General features: G+C 39.6%; 1 protein-coding gene across 3 annotated transcripts in view; it reads left to right on the plus strand.

Annotated features, from left to right (window-relative positions):
- The window catches only part of LIN52 (lin-52 DREAM MuvB core complex component), a 415,840-nt gene that overhangs the window by 333,396 nt on the left and 61,897 nt on the right, over positions 1–20,547 (plus strand). The window contains exon 7 of one of the 3 annotated variants that reach the window (XM_069092196.1): positions 8,287–10,905. The exons of the other annotated variants lie outside the window; for them this stretch is intronic. Coding sequence (XP_068948297.1) covers positions 8,287–8,288 — 2 coding nt within the window. The 3' untranslated portion in view covers positions 8,289–10,905. Of the gene's footprint in view, positions 1–8,286; positions 10,906–20,547 lie in introns of those variants that run through there. 3 annotated transcript variants of the gene reach the window in all.

Genomic DNA, 20,547 nt, shown 5'->3' on the forward strand with positions numbered 1-20,547 from the left:
GGAATGCCCATCAATTGGGGAGTGGCTGAACAAGTTGTGGTATATGAATGTAATAGAATACTATTGTGCTTTAAGAAATGATGAGCAGGTAGACTTCAGAAAAATCTGGAAAGACTTCTATTAACTGATGCTGAGTGAAGTGAGCAGAACCAGGAGAACATTGCACACAGTAACAGCCACATTGTGTGATGACTAACTTTGATAGACTTAGGTCTTCTCAGCAATGCAAGAACCTAAGACAACTCCAAAAACCTCATGATGGAAAATTCTATCCACATCCAGAGACAGAAATATGGAGTCTGAATGCAGATCAAAGCATACTATTTGTTCTCTTTTTTTGTTTTGTTTTTTCTTTCTCCTGATTCCTTCCATTCATTCTATACAACATGAATAATGTGAAAATATGTTTAATAAGAATGTATATGTAGAACCTATATTGAATTGCACACTGTCTTGGGGAGGGGAAAGGGGAGGGAAGCAGAGAAAATTTAAAACTCATGGAAGTGAATGTTGAAAACTAAAAACAAATTTATTTAAAACAGAAAGGGAGGTACTCCTAAAAAATGTATTTTCTTTCACAATTGCTTCTACCATGCTTTCTGTATTTTGACCGTATTCCTCTTCCCATAAGAACTTGGAATCCAAACTCTGGGATTCTGAACTTTGATAGCTGAGACTTCACTTTCTCTTGCTCAGAACCTGAGCACAATTCCACCTCCTGGTCACCTCCAAACTGTGCCACTAGGGACATACTACTATACATCTCCACCCCTTCCAACTCAGCTCCCCATACATTTTGTCTTCCTCTTTTAGAATGTAAGCTTCTTGAGGCCAAGGGACTCTTTTTCTTGCTTGTATTTGTATCCTCAGCACTTAAAATGTCTATCCTTCCTTCCTTCCTTCCTTCCTTCCTTCCTTCCTTCCTTCCTTCCTTCCTTCCTTCCTTCCTTCCTTCCTTTCTTCCTTCCTTCCTTCCTTCCCCTCTCTCTTACTTCCTTTTCTTTTCTTCATTTATTCCTAATAAGAGTGAGGGATAATCAGTGGGACAACCTCTGTGCTCCAAGTAATCCTAGGTCAAGGAAGGTATCCAATACCAATGGGTGTACCCCAGTGATGAACTTATGAGAGAACATGGACAAGAGTCATAAAGGATGAGCCTATGGGGTGTGATCTGAATCCATCATGGGAAAACCCATATCAATGAGATCACAGATCCATTTGAGTTTGGCAGTTGCCATGTCCAGTTCCTTCCAATTTTCATCTTGAAGAAAGCCAACATCATGTACAAAGCTAAAGCTTTGGAGGCATCTAAAAAAAAAAAAAACCAACCCCCCCCCCAAACAAAAACCAAAAAAAAACAAACCAAGGACAACAGCAACAACAAAAACCAGGGCCTCCTTCATTTCTTAATCTGCAAACCATATTTTTCAAAATATTCCAGTGCAATCCAGTTTGATAAATAGACATTCTGTGCCAGGCACTATACTAAGCTCTGAAGATTCAGAGACAAAAATAGAATAGTTCCTGCCTGCAAGGGGCTTACAGTCTATCTTTTCACTGACCTCCCCTATGGAAGAGCCTGATTATCAATCAGAGTATAAATGGAGTCACATACGGGGAAGTTAGTCTCTGAAGTTATCACATCAGACAAAAATTAGGTATAATCGAAAACCTTTACATCACCTATAAAGTACAGTACCATGTCTTTAACAATTGGATCTGGAAAAGGCCTTAAAAGGATACAGTCGGTATCAAGGAACAGACAGTATGAGAAGGTTGCTATAGAAACAACTGAATATAATTTCTTTCTTTTTTTTTTTTTTACAACACTCAGCTAAGTTATTATCAGAGGAGAGTCAGGAACTAGGATCCCTACTCAAATGGAAATAAATAAAAACAGGTAATAACTTAATTGGCAGAAAAACTGATAATTAGGGATAAAAAGTCTTGAAAAGATTTGAAAGAAAATATATTGTAGGGTGATGACATCAACACATAATATTCTTTTTTCTGTTTCCCCACAGGGCAAGAGTGAACTTTAGAAAATCAAATGCAGGGGCGGCCAGGTAGCATAGCGAGTAAGAGCACCAGCACCTGTGTAGGGATGACCTGGGGATCGAATCTGGGCTCAGACACTTAGCACCCACCCAGAAATAACTGGCCATGTAACCTTGAGCAAATTACTTAACCCCAATTGCTTTAAAAAAAGAAAAGAAAATCAAACACAACACAACAGAGCTTTCAGCTCCCCAGCAATGTCCAGAAAGCCAAATAAAGGACTTCCTCTCATTGGCTCTACCACCCTAAGCATAATACATATAACATTGCATGTGCCTATGAGGAAGAAGCAATTCTAGAATCACATCCAGTCTGGTGAGATGCTCAACCTATATGAAAAGTCTGAGGCAACTGAAAGTCATTGAAGGAAGAGCACATTCAAATTTTCTACCTTCACTCACTGAATAAAATGACAAGCAGGCCCTCACTATTTTAATTGTGTTTTATTTTGCTTTTTTTTTTTTTGGAGGGCAATTGGGGTTAAGTAACTTGCCCAAGGTTACACGGCTAGTTTTTTTGTATGGGTGTTAAGTGTGTGCGGCTGGAACCAAACTCGGTCCTCCTGACTCCAGGGCCGACCGGGGCTTTACTCACTGCGCCACCTAGCCGCCACCTTAATTGTGTTTTTTTGGTTGAATTTGAGTACTTAAACAGGAGTATGCTGTAACTGAATTGTAGGAGTGTGCTAGTAAATATTTAACAACCAGGTTTCCCCATCCCCCCCCCAAATGGCTGTTAAGACATACTTTTACATTTAATCTGTATTATTAACATTTTCTCCATCACTTTCTGAAGTCTAGACAATCAACAAAACAACAAATCAAGCCCTAATCTGTAGTTTGCCTAATTCTGAGGGCATAAATGCTCATGCTGACATTTTTAACAATTAGTTCTCAGGAACCTGGTACAAACTGGCTCTGGCATTCCCCTGCTCCATTGTATGTTGATTGTATATGGACCTTGGGAATATTTCCATGGAATTTCTCTAGGACTTCATTTTCAAAATCAGATGCTAGAAAGTAAGCTACCTCATCCAAGAGCTGGGTCTAAAACAAAATGCTCAACACATGGAAGATAGTTCCTAACTCTGTTATCAAGCAGGGCAGGTAGGTGGCACAGCAGATAGAGTGCCTAGCTGGGACTACGGAAGATCTGAGTTGAAATCCGGCCTCAGACACTTACTAGCTCTGTGACTCTGGGCAAGTCATTTCACCCTGTTTGCCTCTGTTTCTTTATCTGTAAAATGAGTTGGAGAAGGAAATTATAAATCATCCCATCATCTATGCCAAGAAAACCCTAAATGGAGTCATGAAGAGTCAGATGGGATTGAAATGATCAAACAACAGCTATCATCAATCATCCCATGCTATCTCAGGATAAGACAAAGGAACTGTGTCTGGATGTGAATTCACTAGACAATGATTATTCCAGGTATCTGTCCTGATCTCTCTCCATACCTGAAATTTGAGAGAGAACACACTGATGCCATTGCTTCTGTTATCACTGGATCTTTGAAGGTGAGAAAGCCAGTCAAATTGGATTCTTCCTTCCCATTGTTAACAAATTCTCTCCATCTCTCCTAATTCCTGTGATTTAGAGTCACTAGCTGCTTAGGCAAAACTCTCTTCCCCAGCTGCCACTCTTTGCTGCCTTCTTAGTCCTATCCCTGCTGAATGCCTATCTTACTCTGCACTCTTTTCCTTTGTGCCCTCTTCCTTTTGTCTTATTCTTCTTCTACTTATATTCTTTGCATCTTTCTGTGCTCAAAAGCCCCTGCTTCCTCCCAGAAGATGTATCCCTAGCCATATTTTCCAGTACTTGAAGCACCTTCTCTCAATGTGATAGCTTGGAAAGAGCACTGGTTCTGAAGTCAGAGGGCTTAGGTTCAGATCCTGCTTCTGACACTGTCTGCTTGACTTTGGGCAAGTCACAACTTCCCTTGGCCTCTTATCTATAAAATGAGGGGGTTGGATGATATAGCATCTGTGGTCTGAACTAGGTATAAACTGCTAGATAGCAAACTTTTTATTCTTCCTTAATTACTTCTCTCACTTGTCAAAGTCATTGTTTCAAACTTTCTCCTCCCTCCTGAAATCTCTTATGCCATCCCAGCCCCTCTCCCTCTCAGAGGATTCACCTTCTGCTTTACTGAGAAAAAAAAAAGGCAATAAGCCCTCCAACCTTTTTATTATCATCTCTCATTTTCTCCTTCATTTCAGTCTTCAAAGAGCTAAGAACTAGTTCTTTCTCTTGCCACAGACAATCCCTCTAATTCTGCACATCCCTTCCCATCTTCTCCAGTAGTTTATTCCATCAATCATTAGCCCTTTAATATTTAATTTATCCTAATCTATTCCTTCCCCCAGCCAACAAATGTGTCCATTTCTTTATTTTCTACTTTGTTTTTTTTAAACAAGCTTGGGTTTTGTCAAAAATTTTGTCAAAAGTTATTTTTTTACTGAATCTATTGACTATAATCATATGATTTTGGTATGGACTCAGGAAGACCAGAGTTTTAAATGCTGTCTCAAACACTTATCAGCTGTGTGACCCCAGGCAAGTCACTTGACCACAGTCTGCCTCAGTTTCCACATCTACATCCACTGTAGATTGGGGGAAATAATGGCACTTATCTTCCAGGGATGTTTGAGTATCAAATGAAATAATATTTATAAAGTGTTTTGCAAATCTTAAAGGCTATCTAGTCTTTTTTTTCACTATTATTAATATGGTCTATTACGATTGTAGTTTTCCTAATATTGAACCAATCTTGCATTTTTGTCATAAACCAACCTAGTCATCCATCCTTAAAAAAAAAAAAACAAACCTTTGCTTGGCCCACTCCCCTCTTGTTGGGCTCTTCTTATAGATTCTACCATTTTACAGCCAAATTTCTAGCAAAAGCTGCCTAAATCCATTACCTTTATTTCTTCTCCTCCAGTTTTCTTCTCACTATTTTGCAATCTGACTTCCAAACCCATCACTGCTCTCTGCAAGGTTACCATTGATCTCTTAAATGCTAAATCCAATAGTCTTTTGTCAGTCTGCCATCATTCTTGACCTCTCTGCAGCATCTGGCACTGTTGGCTACCCTTTCTTCCTTCATATTCTGTTCCTTTTGCTTTCATAACAAATGTTCTCTTTTGGTTCTCTTATCAGTCTGCTTCTTCCTTCATGCTCTCTTCTGCCACATCATTACCTGTGTCCCTAACTATGGGTATTCCCCAAATCTCGGTTCTGAGCCCTCTTCACCTCTTTCTCTATACTCTATCTAGAAGTCCACTGGCATTCTTTCTATACTCTCATAGATTCAATTACTATTTTTAGGCAAATAACCTCCAAATTTATTTATCCAGTCCTATTATTTCCCCTCAGTTCCAGCTTCACATAACCAACTTTCTATCAGATATCTCGTGCTAGAAATCCTATAACCATCTCAAACTCAATGTGTCTAACATGGAATTAATTTTCTAATTTCCTGCAACCCCTTGCATTTTTCTACTTCTCTGGTAGTTGTCATTATCTTTCCCATTACCCAAGTTTGCAACCTCAGAATCATCCTCTACTCTGCCCTCTTTCCCCTATTCTCCTACCCAATTAGCTGTTAAGTATTATGAATTCTACTTCCACATCTTTCCTCTTCTCTCTACTGGTAGGGTCACCACCCAGTTTTGGCTCTAATCATTTCTTGCCTGAGCTATATTGCTAACTGGACTCCCAGTTTCCAGTTTCTCTTCATTCCAACCCATCATCCACATAGCTGCCAAAATAATCTTGCTAAAGCACAGATGTGGTCATCTTTTTATCAGAAATACTCACTAGTGGGGCAGCTAGGTGGTGCAGTGAATAGAACACCTGCCCTGGAGTCAGGAGGACCTGAGTTCAAATCTGGACTCAGACACTTAACACTTAACTAGTTGTGTGACCTTGGGCAAGTCACTTAACCCCAATTGCCTCTCCAAAAAAGAAAAAGAATATTCACTAGCTCCCTAATGCCCTTATAATCAACAATAAATTCCTCAACTTGGCATATAAAAACTTTCATAATTTGGCTCCAGCCTACATTTTCAGGCTACATTTTATGTGTCAGTCAAACTGGCTTAGTTGTTATTCCCCAAATTTATTATTCCATTTTCAATCTCCAGGCCTTTGCAAAAGCTATTCCCCTGCATCTGAAATGTATTCCCTCCTCACTTCTATCTTAGAATTCCTGACTTCCTACAAGACTCAGTTCATGTATCATTTCTTCCAGTAAAATTTTCCTAATCCTCTAGTTATTGGTTTGCTTTTCTTTCCTAAATTCTTTTTATTCATTAGTCTTTATAAATGTTGTATTCTCCTAATAAGATGTAAGCTCCTTGAGGGCAGATAATGTTTCAATTTTGGTGTCCTGTGCTCTTAGCACACTATCTGGCATATAATGTTTTTGTCTAGGTAGAAAAATAACAGCATTTTCGTATATGTATATATTTGTATGTATATATGTGTATGTATGCATGTGCATATATGTATGTGTATATATGAATGCATGTGTGTATATCTAGATGTATATATGATATGATATAATATTATATAAACAATAATAGTAGTTAGCATTTACATGGCGCTTTAAGGTTTGCCAAGCACTTTACGAATATTATCTCATTTGATCTTCACAACTACCCTAGGAAGTAGGTGCTATTATTATCATTCCCATTGTTCAGATGAGGAAACTGAGGTAGATAGCTGTTAAGCAACTTGCCTAGGGTCACAGAGCTAGGAAGTGTCTGAGACTAGATTTGAACTCAGGTCTTACTTATTTGAAGTCCAGTGCTCTATGCATAGTACCACCTAGCTCTTTCTATGGACATAGACTTCAAGAACTTTAGGTCACCTCCTTCCCACTTGGAGGTAAAAGGCTTGGATTTTTGTAGAGGCTTGTACTTATTTACAAAATAAAATAGTTGAGATAGTTAAATAAATTAGTTACCTTTCTACTCAAGCTATGTGATTACACCATAAAATATCCAAAATGTGAGGAAAAGAAACAAAAAAAATGACAAATGTAAATGGGATACATTTTTACTAATTTTAATTTATCATCTTCTTCTCTGAACATTGACTTCTCTTTTTTTTCCACCTATGGATGAATTTTCTGTTTCCGGCATTTTCTATTTCAATTTACACTTTATTGTGAGTGAGAGTCAAGCAGTCAGGTAAGCAGAAGGAACAAGAGGCAAAGAAAAATGTCATAGACAGAATTAGATTCTGTCTGGATTTTTACTCATGAATCGGACTGTTTGAAGGTCTGTACTTGTGTCTTGTGGTTGCTTCTGTCTTCTAAATAACTGAAGTCAATAAACACGTAGTCAATGCCTACTATGTTTCAGGCACTGTGCTACGTGCTAGGGATACAAAGCAAGGCAAAAGATAGTTCCTGCCCTCAAGGAGATTACAGTCTAATGAGGGGAGAGATAGTATACACATAATTCTGCATAAACACGTTATATACAGGATAAAATGGAAATAATCAATGAAGGGAGGGTACTAGAATTAACTTAAGTTTTTCTCCTCTTCTCTTTTCTCTCCAGTGGGACCAGAGAGCCTAGTAGCCAGGGAAATACTTGGGACTATGTACAGGTCACGTGAAAAGTAGAAACAAGTTGCTATATCTAATTAGAAAATTAAATTTCTGTTTATGGATTAGCTTTTGCTTGTGTTTATCAGTGTTAGTTCTTGGAAGGAAATTGCTGTTGATTAAAGGCAGCTGAGCATATAGACAAAAATAGTAGGAAACACACTCTAAAAAAGTCTTATTTATCAATTCCCAGAAACATAATTTTCAGAGCAGAGAATAGGTAATTTGTCCTAGCTCTTAACGACAAAAGTTAAGCAAGGGAGCTATTCCCCAAAAGAAGAAAAAGATTTGAGGATATTGCTTCAAACAAGCACCAAAGACAAGACAAATCCTACAGTAGCTTGAATGGTGAAGCAGATAAAAGTTCTGAGCCTGGAGTTAGAAGACCTGCCTCAGACACTTACTGGCTATGTGTTCTGGGCAAGGCACTTAATCTGTCTGCCTCAGTTTCTTCAATTATAAAATGGGGATTATAGTAGAACCGTAGTAGAACTCTCAGGGCCACTGTGAGGATTGGATGCAATATTCATAAAGTGCTTAGCACAATTCCTGGCACACAGTGGGTGCTTAACAAATATTCATTCCCTTTCCCCATGTCTGTGTTTTCCCAGAATCAAGTAGCACCTACAGATGCATGAAGTGAAAGTTGGTTTCTATTCTGGAGGAACACGTGTCTACTCTCCAATTTATCTGAAAGAAGGAAGTGCTCCTCAAAAGAGTCAAAGAAGTGTTTTGAGTTAAAAATGAAGTGAGGGGAAAAGGAATGAGGGGCAGAGTGAAATTCCAACCTGTATGAGGAATTTGGAGGGTGGAAAAAAGTGATGCAAAAAAAGAAAAGAAGAAACAATTTTTGCAACTATGGGACAGATTTGAGGCTTTTTCTATGGAAGCTCCTTCAGGTACCACCAAGAGAAAGAATAACCAGTACTGGTCAGAGGAAGAGATGAGGGGTATCACGATACAGTGGAAAGAGACCTTGGTTGGGAATTAAAAGACCTGAGTTCAGATCCCATCTCTGCCACTTATATGTTTGAACTTAGGCAAGTCACTGAACTTCTTTGGGTCTCAGTTTCCTCATCTATAAAATAACGGGGTTGGCCTGGAAGACCTCTAAAGAACCTTCCACCTCAAAGTCTCTGATCCTATGATGTTGGTTAGTGATTCCCTCCTGGAGGGTTTGGTGGTTGCTCTATGTCTACATGAAATGAACAATTGGGAAGAGAGTTTTCTTTTCAAGGATGTAATGGATAGTCTGCTAAGACTTTATCCAGCCTGGAGAATACTACCTACGTCTGGTGATTCATGTGGGGACAAATGATGCCACTAAGGAAAAAAAAGCAAAACAAAACTAGAAGCCATTTCTAAGAGTTATAAGGTTCAGGTGGCTAGGTAGCACAGTGAATAGAATACCAGCCCAGGGGTTGAGAAGAGTACAAATCTGGCCTTAGACACTTAACACTTACTAGCCGTGTGACCTTGAGCAAGTCACTTAACCCCAATAACCCTGCCTTCCCCCCTTCAAAAAAGAAAAAAAAAGAAAGAGTCATATGGTTCTAGGCAAAAAGTTTTGGACCTTTGGAGAAGGTCCCATTTTAGGAAGGCTATTAACAACACATCAAAAGGACAGTTATAGAGGTGGAGCCAAGATGGTGAATGATGAGAAGCACTGTGGTGAACCCCGTCTACAAGCTTCTCCAAACAGATTGAGAAAATGTACTAGATTGAATCTTGAGGTGGAAATTAAAAAAAATCACAGTGAATCATTTCCAGCACAGTTCAGGACAGGGAGACAGGCAGGGAGGTCTATAGACAATGGGGTTGGGTCAGGCCAGCACTCTAGCACCCCAGGAGAGGCTGTGCACCAGAGCATGAGGAGGTCCTTGATCTGTACCAGGGCACTACCAGACAGACCCACACTGAGGAACGGTGATGGAGACAGGTGCCAAGTAGCAGTGTTGTTGTTACCAGTTCCAGGTCACAGATCCAAGGTGGATTGAAAAGGGCACCTATACCAGGGAGTGGTATTCCAGGTAGAAAGACCTGCAGAGGAATAACCAGCCTACAATTCTGCCACTGAACCAACAAAGCTTCTCAACTGACTGATAGGAGCAGAATCCAGCACCAGCCTATTCTTACTCAGACCTAGACACAGGTTAGGAACTTGAAGAGGTCAGACCAGGGGGTCAACAATCAGACTTTGCCTTGGATCAGACCACTTTGGGAGCAGCAAAAGCTTGCAGGTCCTCAGATTGTCCCTGAGAACCTGAAATAACACAACACTCAGTATCTCCAAGAAAGCAGAGAGAGGACCAGCCCAGACCAGAGCCCAGACTTAACATTATGTTTGAAGTCAAAAGTAGACTGGAAGAATGGGCAAACAAAGGAAAGCTTCCCATCATAATGAGCTTTTATGATGATAGGGATGCTTAAGAAACAAATGCAGTAGAAAATGACTCCAAAATACCTACAGGCAATATTTCAAAGAAAAACACAACCTGGGCACAAACTCAACTAGAATTCCCAGAAGAAATGAAGCAAGAATTTAACAAAGATTTTTAAAATTCTTCTTAAATGAAATGAGAGCACTTGAGGAAAAAAAAATTGGAAAAGAAATGAGTTATATAAGAAAGAATTGGAAAGGTAATTAACAGCTTGGCACAAGAAGTTTAAAATCTTGCTCAATAACAAATTCACTGAAAGTTTGAATGAACTAAATAGAAGCTAATGACTCCATGAGACAAAAATATTAAAACTAAGTCAAAAGGTTGGGGGAAAAAATAGAAGAAAATGTAAGATAGCAAAAACAAAACAAAATTTTAAAAAACCCTAAAATGAAACCTGACCTGGAAAATGGAGGGAAAAAAAGTTAAGAATTACTGGACTAGTTGAATGTTCACCAAAAAAAAAAGAGTTTAACTATAATATATTTTTTAAAAATCTTAAAAGAAAACTGCCAAGATCTCTTAGAACCAGAGAACAAAGTGGAAAAAGAATCTGCCAATCACCTTCTGAAAGAAATCCTAAAATGAAAACTCCCAGGAACATCAGAGTCAAAATCTAAAACTTCTAGGTCAAAGAAAAAAATGTTGCAAACAGACAAAAAGAATTCAAGTACCAAGGAGTCACAGTCAAGATCACATGCAACTTAGCCCTCAACACTACGAAGGAGCGAAGAGCTTGGAATATATTTCAGAAAGCAAATTATATAGGTTTACAACCCAGAATAACTTACCCAGAAAAACTGGGTATAATACTTACAAGGTGAGGCAGGGGACCGGGGGGGGGGGGGTGCGGAGCGGGAATGGATTTTTAAAGAAATAGAGCATGAAAAAGCATTTTCTGATGAAAAGACCAGAGTTGTGGAGAAACTTTGAAAGTCAAAAACAAGAGCAAAGTTAAATATAACAAGTTAAACATGAATGAACAATTATAAAGGATTAAGCAAGGATGAACTGCTTATATTCAAATAGAGGAGAAGGTGTATTTTTCCCATTTGAACCCTATCATAATCAGGGTTCATAGAGGGAGTCTAATTAGATAAGGCCTGAGAGTTGCTCTTTGTTGATTTTTTTTTTTTGCTTTTTGGAGGGCAATTGGGGTTAAATGACTTGTCCAAGGTCACACAGCTAGTTTTTGTGTTAAGTGTCTGAGGTTAGATTTGAACTCAGGTCCTCCTGACTCCAGGGCCAGTGCTCTATTCACTGTACCACCTAGCCACCCATTTTTGTTGATCTTAAGAAAAGAATGGAAAGAGAGGGGAAGAGGAATATTCTGTGGTGGAGGGGGAGGAAGGTCAGGGGAAATTATTTCATAATCAGAGTGCACAAAACATTTAAATAAACAAGGAGTGGGGAAGAGTGGATGATACTTGAACCATACTCTAATTTGAACCAGTCAAAAGAAGGAAGAACACACAGAGACAGGGCTCGATACAGAAATACACTTCACTCAACAGGGAAATAGGAGAAGGGGAGAAGGGAGGAGGGGAAACTACAGGGGGGGTAGAATAAGGGAGAGATTGATCCTAAGCAAAACAGACTAAGAATATACAAAATGAGGTGGTAGAAAATGGGAATACGAGGGGATACCTGTCAATTAGGAAATGGCTGAGCAAGTTGTGGCATATAAATGGGATGGAATGCTATTGTGCTGTACTCTTATCAGTGTGATTACTAACTAGGAATCCAGAGGACTTATGATATGCTACCCACCTCCTGATAGACAGATGAAGGAATCAGAATGCAAAATAAGACAAATATTATTTGGACATAGCCAGTGTGGAAATTTGCTTTGATTAATTATACTATATAGTTGTATTCTCAAAATGGGGGAGGGGGAAGGCTTGGGATGGGAAAGTGAAAAAGTAGGTATTGGCTGAATAAAATATATTATTTAAATTTTTTCTTCAAATAAAAAAGATGGTTACAAGAGTGATGAGAAGAAAGGAGTCTATCACATGTAAGTGTTGGTGTAAGGGTGGGAATTTTGGCCTGGAGAAGATAATACTTAGTGGGGATATGATACTTGTCTGCAAGTATTTGAAGAATAATCATGAAATTTTAAGATTGGTTTTGCTTGGCCTCAAAGAGTAGAATGGGTGGAAGTAGCAGAAAGATTTCAGCTTCATATAAGGGGAAAATTCCCCCAAATTAGAACTGTTCAAAAGTGAAATGGGTTTCCTCTGAGGCAGTGGCTCCCTGGGCACACCAGAAATTGGATAATCAATTACTGGGATGTAATAGAGGGAATTCCTATCAATCTAAGGCATGGATTGGATAACCTCTGAGGTCTGTTACAACTCTTAGAGTCTGGGATTCTTTAGCTTGGCTGGTGGTGGTGGGACCATACTTGGTTTCCAGCATCCTGAGTTCATCAGTAGTTGCCATTTGGGGTAAGAGAAGAAGTTGAGCCCTGTTGCTCTGATGGATGAGACTCCTGGACCTGCCTTTTATGGTCCAGTCTTATTTTCCCTTTGTACAGACTAGGATAATAACAATATGAGAATTTTGTCTTCCAGGGAGACTGAGGGCATGCTGAAGAGAGGGAAGGAGCCTCTATATATCAGAAAAGCTTTAAGAGAAAAAAGGAGACAGCTCCCTCAATTTTTGCAGAAATATGCCATATAAATACTGGTCATAGGAGCATCTTTATTTCCTTCATCACAGAAAATGTATAACAGAGAGACCTCATTGGAAGCTATAAGCAAATACAGACAAATAAAGGACTCATAGCCAATTAGACTCCTTAGACCGATTCATCCTTCTCCCCCAAATTCTGAAAGGTGAAAACACTTTGGGGATATTTAACACTCTCCATTCACCTTCCACCTTCACTATTCAAGCAAATCAAATAATGCCATAGGACAGACCCGCACAACTTGGCAGTAGGTAGGTGCCTAAATTAAAATAGGCTAAAGTTCTATAATCTAGTGACTGGAGACAGAAACATGGTTGGTTGCCATGGGTCACGTGATAAACAGGAGAGCTTACACAAGGGGGAAGCCACCTGCCAAGTTACCTGAGGGGCACAACAGTGACTAGTAGAAGGCGGGTTAAGCGGGGTATGGACAAAGCTCCTCTTACATCTTTACTTTCTTTTACATCCTCTACATTTTTTGCCGGCCGCAACAAATCCTCTGGTGGGGCGTATGTTGTGTAGGGCAGCCATAAGTTTTAGAGCTGAATTCTTGTAGTTGAACATCTTGTTTTCAGTTGGGGAACCTAAAGTCCAGAGAGGTTAAATGATTTATGGAGCTCATGCAGGGAGTGACAGAGAGTCAGAATTTGAACTCTGGTCCTATATTTTTTTCTACTGTATTATGCTATTTCTTAAGCAAGATCCAGCTCACATTTCACTTCTCAACTCCCCTTTCCTCCATCTTCTGCCCCCCTCAAATTGCAAGGCTTTAGTTCTTCAGCTGTAAATCTGTCCTCTGATGAGGATCTTCTTCCTTATCCCCAAAAGCACACTCTTAGGGAAATCTTCTATAAGACCTGTGCTCATTTTTGAACTTAAGAATCTCCTACTGGGACAGCTAGGTGGTACAGTGAATAGAGCACTGGCCCTAGAGTTAGAAGGACCTGAGTTCAAATCCAACCTCAGACACTTAACATTTACTAGCCATGTGACCTTGGGCAAATCACTTAACCCCAATTGCCCTGCCTTCCCCCCTCCAAAAAACAAAAGAATCTCCTACTGGTGCTCAGAAAAGGAAATAGAAGTACAGAAGGTGGCTAGTAACTTAAGGTCTATCAACTGACTCCCTGCTCAAGCCACCTGGACAAACATAACTCGCCTGCCATTTGCTTCTCCTTCCAGTTGCCATTAACATTGTATATACATTTATTTGTATTTTGTCTTCCCTATTAGAATGTGAGTCTTTTGAAGGCAGGGACTATGTTCTTCTCTTTCTTTATGTCCCTTGGTGCTCATGCCGGGATCTGGCTGGCATGTGGTAAACACTAAATTCTTGTTGACTGACTGACCAGAATGTGTCACTGTTGTTCCCAATGTGGTTTTGAGAGACCCTGGTAGGGATGTCTGGAGCCCACCCCAGTTGTTCTCCCCCATTGCTATTGCTGCTGCCACTACTGAGTGTGCCCTGCTCAAGGTCTTGCTTGCCCGCAGCTGGCTAGGGCGCAGGGGGTGGCACACAGGGAGGGAGCTGGGAAGGGAGTAGGGAAGGTTGCCCATCACCTGACTCTCTTCAGCCAATTCACTGAGACAAGATGTCAAGTTAATGAGCCCTCAGGCCTGTAATTAGCTGTCAATTACCTCAAATTAATCAACTCCTTGCCTAATTAAGCATTATCGGCAGGTGGGCAAAAAATGGGCCATTGTGTGGAAGCCATGAGAAAAGCATGGCTGGCAAACTTGGTTAGGATCAACAGTTCATTCCCTGACCCACTGCTCCACAGCCACTAGGCTGGCCAGACATGTCTTAAAGGTACACAGGCCTCTTTCCCCAATCCCGTTCACCCAGGGACCTCAGGGGGACCCTTCCCTAGCCTGAGTTGGCATTGTATCATCTCTTTTTTTTTTTTCCATTTTCTCCTGGACTTTCTGGCCACATGGCACACTTTGGATTCTACATCTTACTAAGATTATGGAGAGCTGGAAGAGAATCAATCAATCAACAATCGACAAGTGTTTATTGAATGTCTAATATATTCCAGGTATCCTGCAAACCACTGGAGATACCAGCACAAAGAATGAAACAAACCCTCCTCACAAAGCACATACATCTTAATTGGGGAAGACAGCAAGTACATATGAAAAAATAAAAGTGGCAGAAATATAAAGTCAGTAAATAGAAACATACACAAGGTTGTTAAATTCAAGGTAGTTTGGGAGGGAGAGTAGTAGCAGTTGCAGGGATGGGCATCATGAAGAAGAGGGTACTTGAGAGTGTCTTTAAAGGAAGAGGGAGACAGTGAGGTACAAGCAAAGAAGAAACACGTTTAGAGAGCGACTGCAAGCTCACCAATATAGGAGATGGAACGTCATGTGTGAGAAGCAGAGAGAAGGCCAGTTTAGTTGGCTAAACAAATGGAAAGGGGAGACGTCTGGACAAGTCTGGAAAAATAGGATGGGGCCAGGTTAAGAAGGGCTTTAGAAACTAAACAAAGGAGCTTGTATTTCACCCTAGAGGCAGTAGGAAGCCTGTATACTTGTTTGAATAGGGGGATCACAGCATGAGATCTGTACTTAAGGAAAAATTGCTTTAGAAGCAATGCACAGGATGGACTGGACTGGGGAGAGCCTTGAGAGAGAGAGGCCCAGACCAAGAACCTATTACTATAATCTAGGCACAATGTAATGAGGGTGGTAGCAGTATGAGTAAGAAATAGGTTAAATATGAAAGGTGGAAATGATGGGATATTGGCATGAAGTCAAAGCTAATGTCAAGGTTACAATCCTGGAAAAGTGTTGGTTACAATCCTGGAAAAATGTTATAATGAATGTGACTTTAACAGAAATAGGAAAGTTTGGATGAGGTGTGGTCATAGAAATTAGCCTTGTAAAGAACAGGTTTGGGGCAGAAGAACTATATGTTCAGGTAAATGGGTCTGGAATTTTTTTTAGCATCATGCTAGTAAAGGTGGCATTTAAAAGTGAAAAGAAGGTTGGATTTCTTCTCAGTCATAAGAGAAGGATGGCATGACTTATACTGTCTGCTCTGCAAGGATGTTGGAAAGAAAGTCCCTTGTAAACTATAAAGGGTGATACAAATGTGAATTGTTATTAGGAGTAATCTTGAGGGTAGAAGGCTACAGGATGCTGATCATTTTAAAAGATGTTTTATTGATACTTCTTCTTAAACATTGCTATTATTGATAGACCCACTAAATAGAGTCCTTTCTTTTAAAAATAATAATAGCTAGCATTTATGTAAAGCTTTAAGGTTTGTAAAGCACTTTACAAATATTACCTCATTTGGTTTTTACAACAATCAGGGTGGGGAAGGGGGTAGAGAGGTGTATTAGCAAGCACCCTAGCACACCCAGGATGGCCTATTAGCACAGGTTCTTTGATCTGCTTTTCTAAAGGAAAGACAACCTTTCAGGGGTCTGGACTTGGATTGAGAAAGACCTGGGTCCAAATCCTGCTCTGACACTTACAGGACCATAGGTCTAGAGCTGGAAGGGTCTTCAGAGATCATCTAGCACAACCCCCTCATTTTGTAGATGATGAAACTGAGGCCCAGGGAGATGATGCCCAAGGTCCCACAGGAAGTAAGCATCAAAGGTAGTATCTGAACTCAGGTCCTCTGAAAAACTGGCTGCTTCTCCCACTTACTTGCGAGGTGTGTGACCATGAGCTTCAGTTTCCTCAACTGTAAAATGAGGTTGGACTAGATGATTTCTGAGGTCCTTTCTAGCTCTAAATCTATGATCCCATGGAATCTATAGTGCCACGGCTCCCAGCTTCAAAGAACATGTCCCTTCCATGTCATGAGAAAAAGGTTAACCAAATATGCATACTTCCAGGACTGAGCCCTAATTGGCCAGTCCCCTGTTGCATGTTCTTCATTTACTGAACTTTGAACCTGGAGTCAGAAAGACTCATCTTCCTGAATTCAAATCTAGCCTTAGATTTGATTACTACCTGTGTGATTCTGGACAAGTCACTTCACCCTGTTGGCCTCAGTTTCCTCATCTGGAAAATTGGCTAGAGAAGGAGATGGAAAACCACTCCAGTATCTTTGCCAGGAAAACATCAAATGGGATCACAAAGAGTCAGACACGATTAAAACAGTTGAACAACAACAGTTGTTTAGCTTTTCAAGTGTCTTTATGTGTACATACACATGTATAAACATATCCATGTACACATACATATTATGGGAATATAAACACTATATTTATATACACACACTAATATGTGCACAAATACTCACAAATGTTTATGCATATTTATACCTGAATATCCATAAATATATATTACACACACAAGATACACATGTGACCATGGACAAGCAGGTATATATGCAAGCACAGATATATTAGAGTCATGCACAGGTACAAGGTGAGAGGGGATGGATTAGGATGGTGGCATTGTAAATTGAGAGAGGGGGACAAATGACAAAGATGTGAAAGAGATAAAAATGACAAGATTTGGTTACCAATCTGCAACAGGAGAGGAAATTCCTCACTGAGCGCTCCCTACACCAATGAAATCTCAGATCTGGCAAAATGTGTATATATATTTTTAATCTATCTATATGTGTGTATATGTCATCATTGAGTCCTTTCAGTTGTGTCTGACCCCATTGGGGGTTTTCTTGGAAAAGATACTGGAGTGGTCTGCCATTTTCTTCTCCAGCTCATTTTCCAGATGAGGAAACTGAGGCCACAGGGTTAAGTGACTTGTCCAGGGGTCACACAGTTAGGAAGTATCTGAGACTGTATTTGAACTCAGGAAGATGAACCTGGCATTCCATCCACTGCACCACCTAGCTATGTGCATGCGTGTGTGCATGTGTGTGTGTGTGTGTGTGTTTGTATGCTGGAGAAAGAAATGGCAAACCACTCCAGTATCTTTACCAAGAAAACCACAAATGGGGTCATGAAGAGTTGGACATGACTAAACAGCAACTCTGTACTTATCTCTGTCTGTCTGGCTCTGTTTCTGTCTCTGTCTCTCTGTCTCTGTCTCTCTGTCTCTCTGTCTTTCTCTCTCTCTCTCTCACACACACACACACACACACACATACAGAAGTTGAATTGGCCAACATGGGCCATCCTGATGGAGATATGCTCCAGATTGCCATTTTTGTTTTTAATTTACCAGGTGTGAGCTTTGGGGCCAACTTCTGACCATGTGTGACTCTGGGATAAAAAACTTACCCTTTGAGATAATGAAGAGTTCCTTTATTGGCAGCAAAGGCAAAAACTGATGATTTAGAGGATGTCTGAAAGAGAGTGTGAATGAACCCCCCTTCAACTGTCTCTTCCTTTTGGGCTGTAAATTATGTCAGAACTGTTTCAAGTTGTTTCCTAACAGGGGATAGGGGAAGAGCTGTTCACCCCTATCCGCACCCCAGCTGCCACTTAGCTGTGAAAACATGGTGTCTAAAGCACACACTCTGCCTAGCCAAGCTGTAACCTGGGCTTGACCTGCCTCTTTTGTGTTCGATTTTTTCTAAACTCAGGCAGATGAGTAGCTGTTCTAAGATGGAAATGTTCAGGCTTGGAGATGATCTTATGGAGGCCCTGGGGGTCCTGGGTTCCACTGAGTCAGGGATGAATGGCAGGAGAGGAAGGGTTCCCAGGAACTGTTCCAGAACTCTTGGAGATGACAGTCACTGATAAGAAGAGGGGCCTACATCTGTCTCTTTTACCAGAAGACACATATCAATACTTGTTTGGACAGTGCAGACCCAAAGCAAAATGTGAAATGCCTATTAAGCAGCCTTGCAAACTCTTGTATGTTCTAATGAAGTTTAAGTATCAAGCAGAATGTAACAGAAGCTTTCCCAGTAAATGTAGGCATATAGCAAGGGTCTCCTCTTTCCTTGCTGTTATTTGACATAGTTCTAGAAAGGCTAGCAACAGTGATAAGATAAGAAAATGAAATTAAAGTCAAAATCATAAATATAGGTTGATAAGTGAGAAATCTATCCTTATTTATGGATGACACTATGGTTTATTTTTAAAAATCCTATGGATTCAGAAAAAATGAATTAAAATCAGTAGCTTAAGTAAAGTTGTCGGCCACAAACTAAATCCACAATGATTAATATAGCAACAGTGAAATCTTGGAAACAGTGATAGAAAGGACAATTCCATTTGAAATAACTTCAAAGTATATGAAATATCTGGGAGTCCATCAACCAAAACGTGATCAATGTGTGAATAGATATATGATTACAAAATACTCCTTAAAGAAGTAGTAAAAAGTTGAAATAACTGCATGGATGTTCAGTACTCATGACTGAGCTATAGCTATAGGATACAAATTACAATGCTACGAAAATCAATTTATCAATTTGTGCTATATTAATAAAACTACATTTTAGGGCTAGCAAAAAAAATCAACAACAATTTTTTTTCATTTTTTATTTTTTCATGTTTTATTTATTTATTTTTAATTTTTTTTGTCTTTATTAATTTGTTCATTTACTTTGAGTTTATAAGATTCAGTTCCCCAGTTCTTTGAGTTTCAAATTTTCTTCCCATCCCGCCCTGGCAGCATACAATCAAGTATAGGATCTGCACATAGTTTCACATTAGACATTACTCAGGTTATAAAGAAGGATTGTATGGGATGGAATGAACAGTGGGAAAGAGGAAACAAAACCAAACAAGAAAAAGAAAGAGAGCAGGTAATTTGCTTCAATCTGCATTCAAACTCTGTTCTTTCTAGTTCTTTCTCTGCATGTAGACATCTCTCTCCATCATGAGTCTTTTGGAGTTTACTTATAGCCCTGCATTGCTGAGAAGAGTTCAGTCTATCAAAGTTAGTTGTCACACATATGTTGTATCTGTAAGTGTGTGCAAATATTTCCTGGTTCTGCTCTTCTCACTTAGCATCAGTTCATATAAGCCTCTCCAAGTAAATATGAAGTCCATCTGCTCTTCGTTTCTTATGGCCCAATAGTATTCCATTACATTTATATACCATAACTTGTTTAGCCATTCCTCAATTGATGGGCATCCCCTTAATTTCCAATTTTTTGCCACCACAAAAAGAGCTGCTACAAATATTTTTTGTACATATGGGTCTTCTTTCCACTTCTACGATTTCTTTGGAATACAACCCTAGAAGTTGTATTGCTTGGTCAAAGGATATGAAATTACTTATAGACCTTTGGGCATAGCTCCAGATTGTTCTCCAGAATGGCTGGATCAGTTCACAACTCCACCAGCAATGTATGTTTGCTGTTCCAGTTGTTACACATCCTCTCCAGCATCTATCATTTTCCTGTTTTGTCATCTTAGCCAATCTGACTGGTGGGATGTGGTACCTCAGAGTTGTTTTGATTTGTATTTCTCTAATCAATAGTGATTTAGAGCATTTTTTCATATGCTTATAGATACCTTTAATTTCTTCCTTTGAGAACTGCCTGTTCATATCCTTTGACCATTTATCAATTGGGGAATGACTTGTATTCTTATACATTTAACTCAATTCTCTGTATATTTTAGAAATGAGGCCTTTATCAAAGATATTGGTTGTAAAAATTCTTTCCCAATTTCCCACTTCCCTCTTAATCTTGGTTACATTGGCTTTGTTTGTACAGAAGCTCTTCAATTTCATGTAATCAAAGTTATCCATTTTGCATTTTATAATGCTCTCTTAATTCTTGTTTGGTCCTGAAATCTTCCCCTCTACATAAATCTGACAGGGAAACTATTCCTTGCTTTCCC

This window comes from Petaurus breviceps, unplaced genomic scaffold (genome assembly GCF_028583685.1).
Source record: "Petaurus breviceps papuanus isolate PSGF00001 unplaced genomic scaffold, PetGlider_PUasm1.0 189, whole genome shotgun sequence".
Classification (NCBI taxonomy): domain Eukaryota; kingdom Metazoa; phylum Chordata; class Mammalia; order Diprotodontia; family Petauridae; genus Petaurus; species Petaurus breviceps.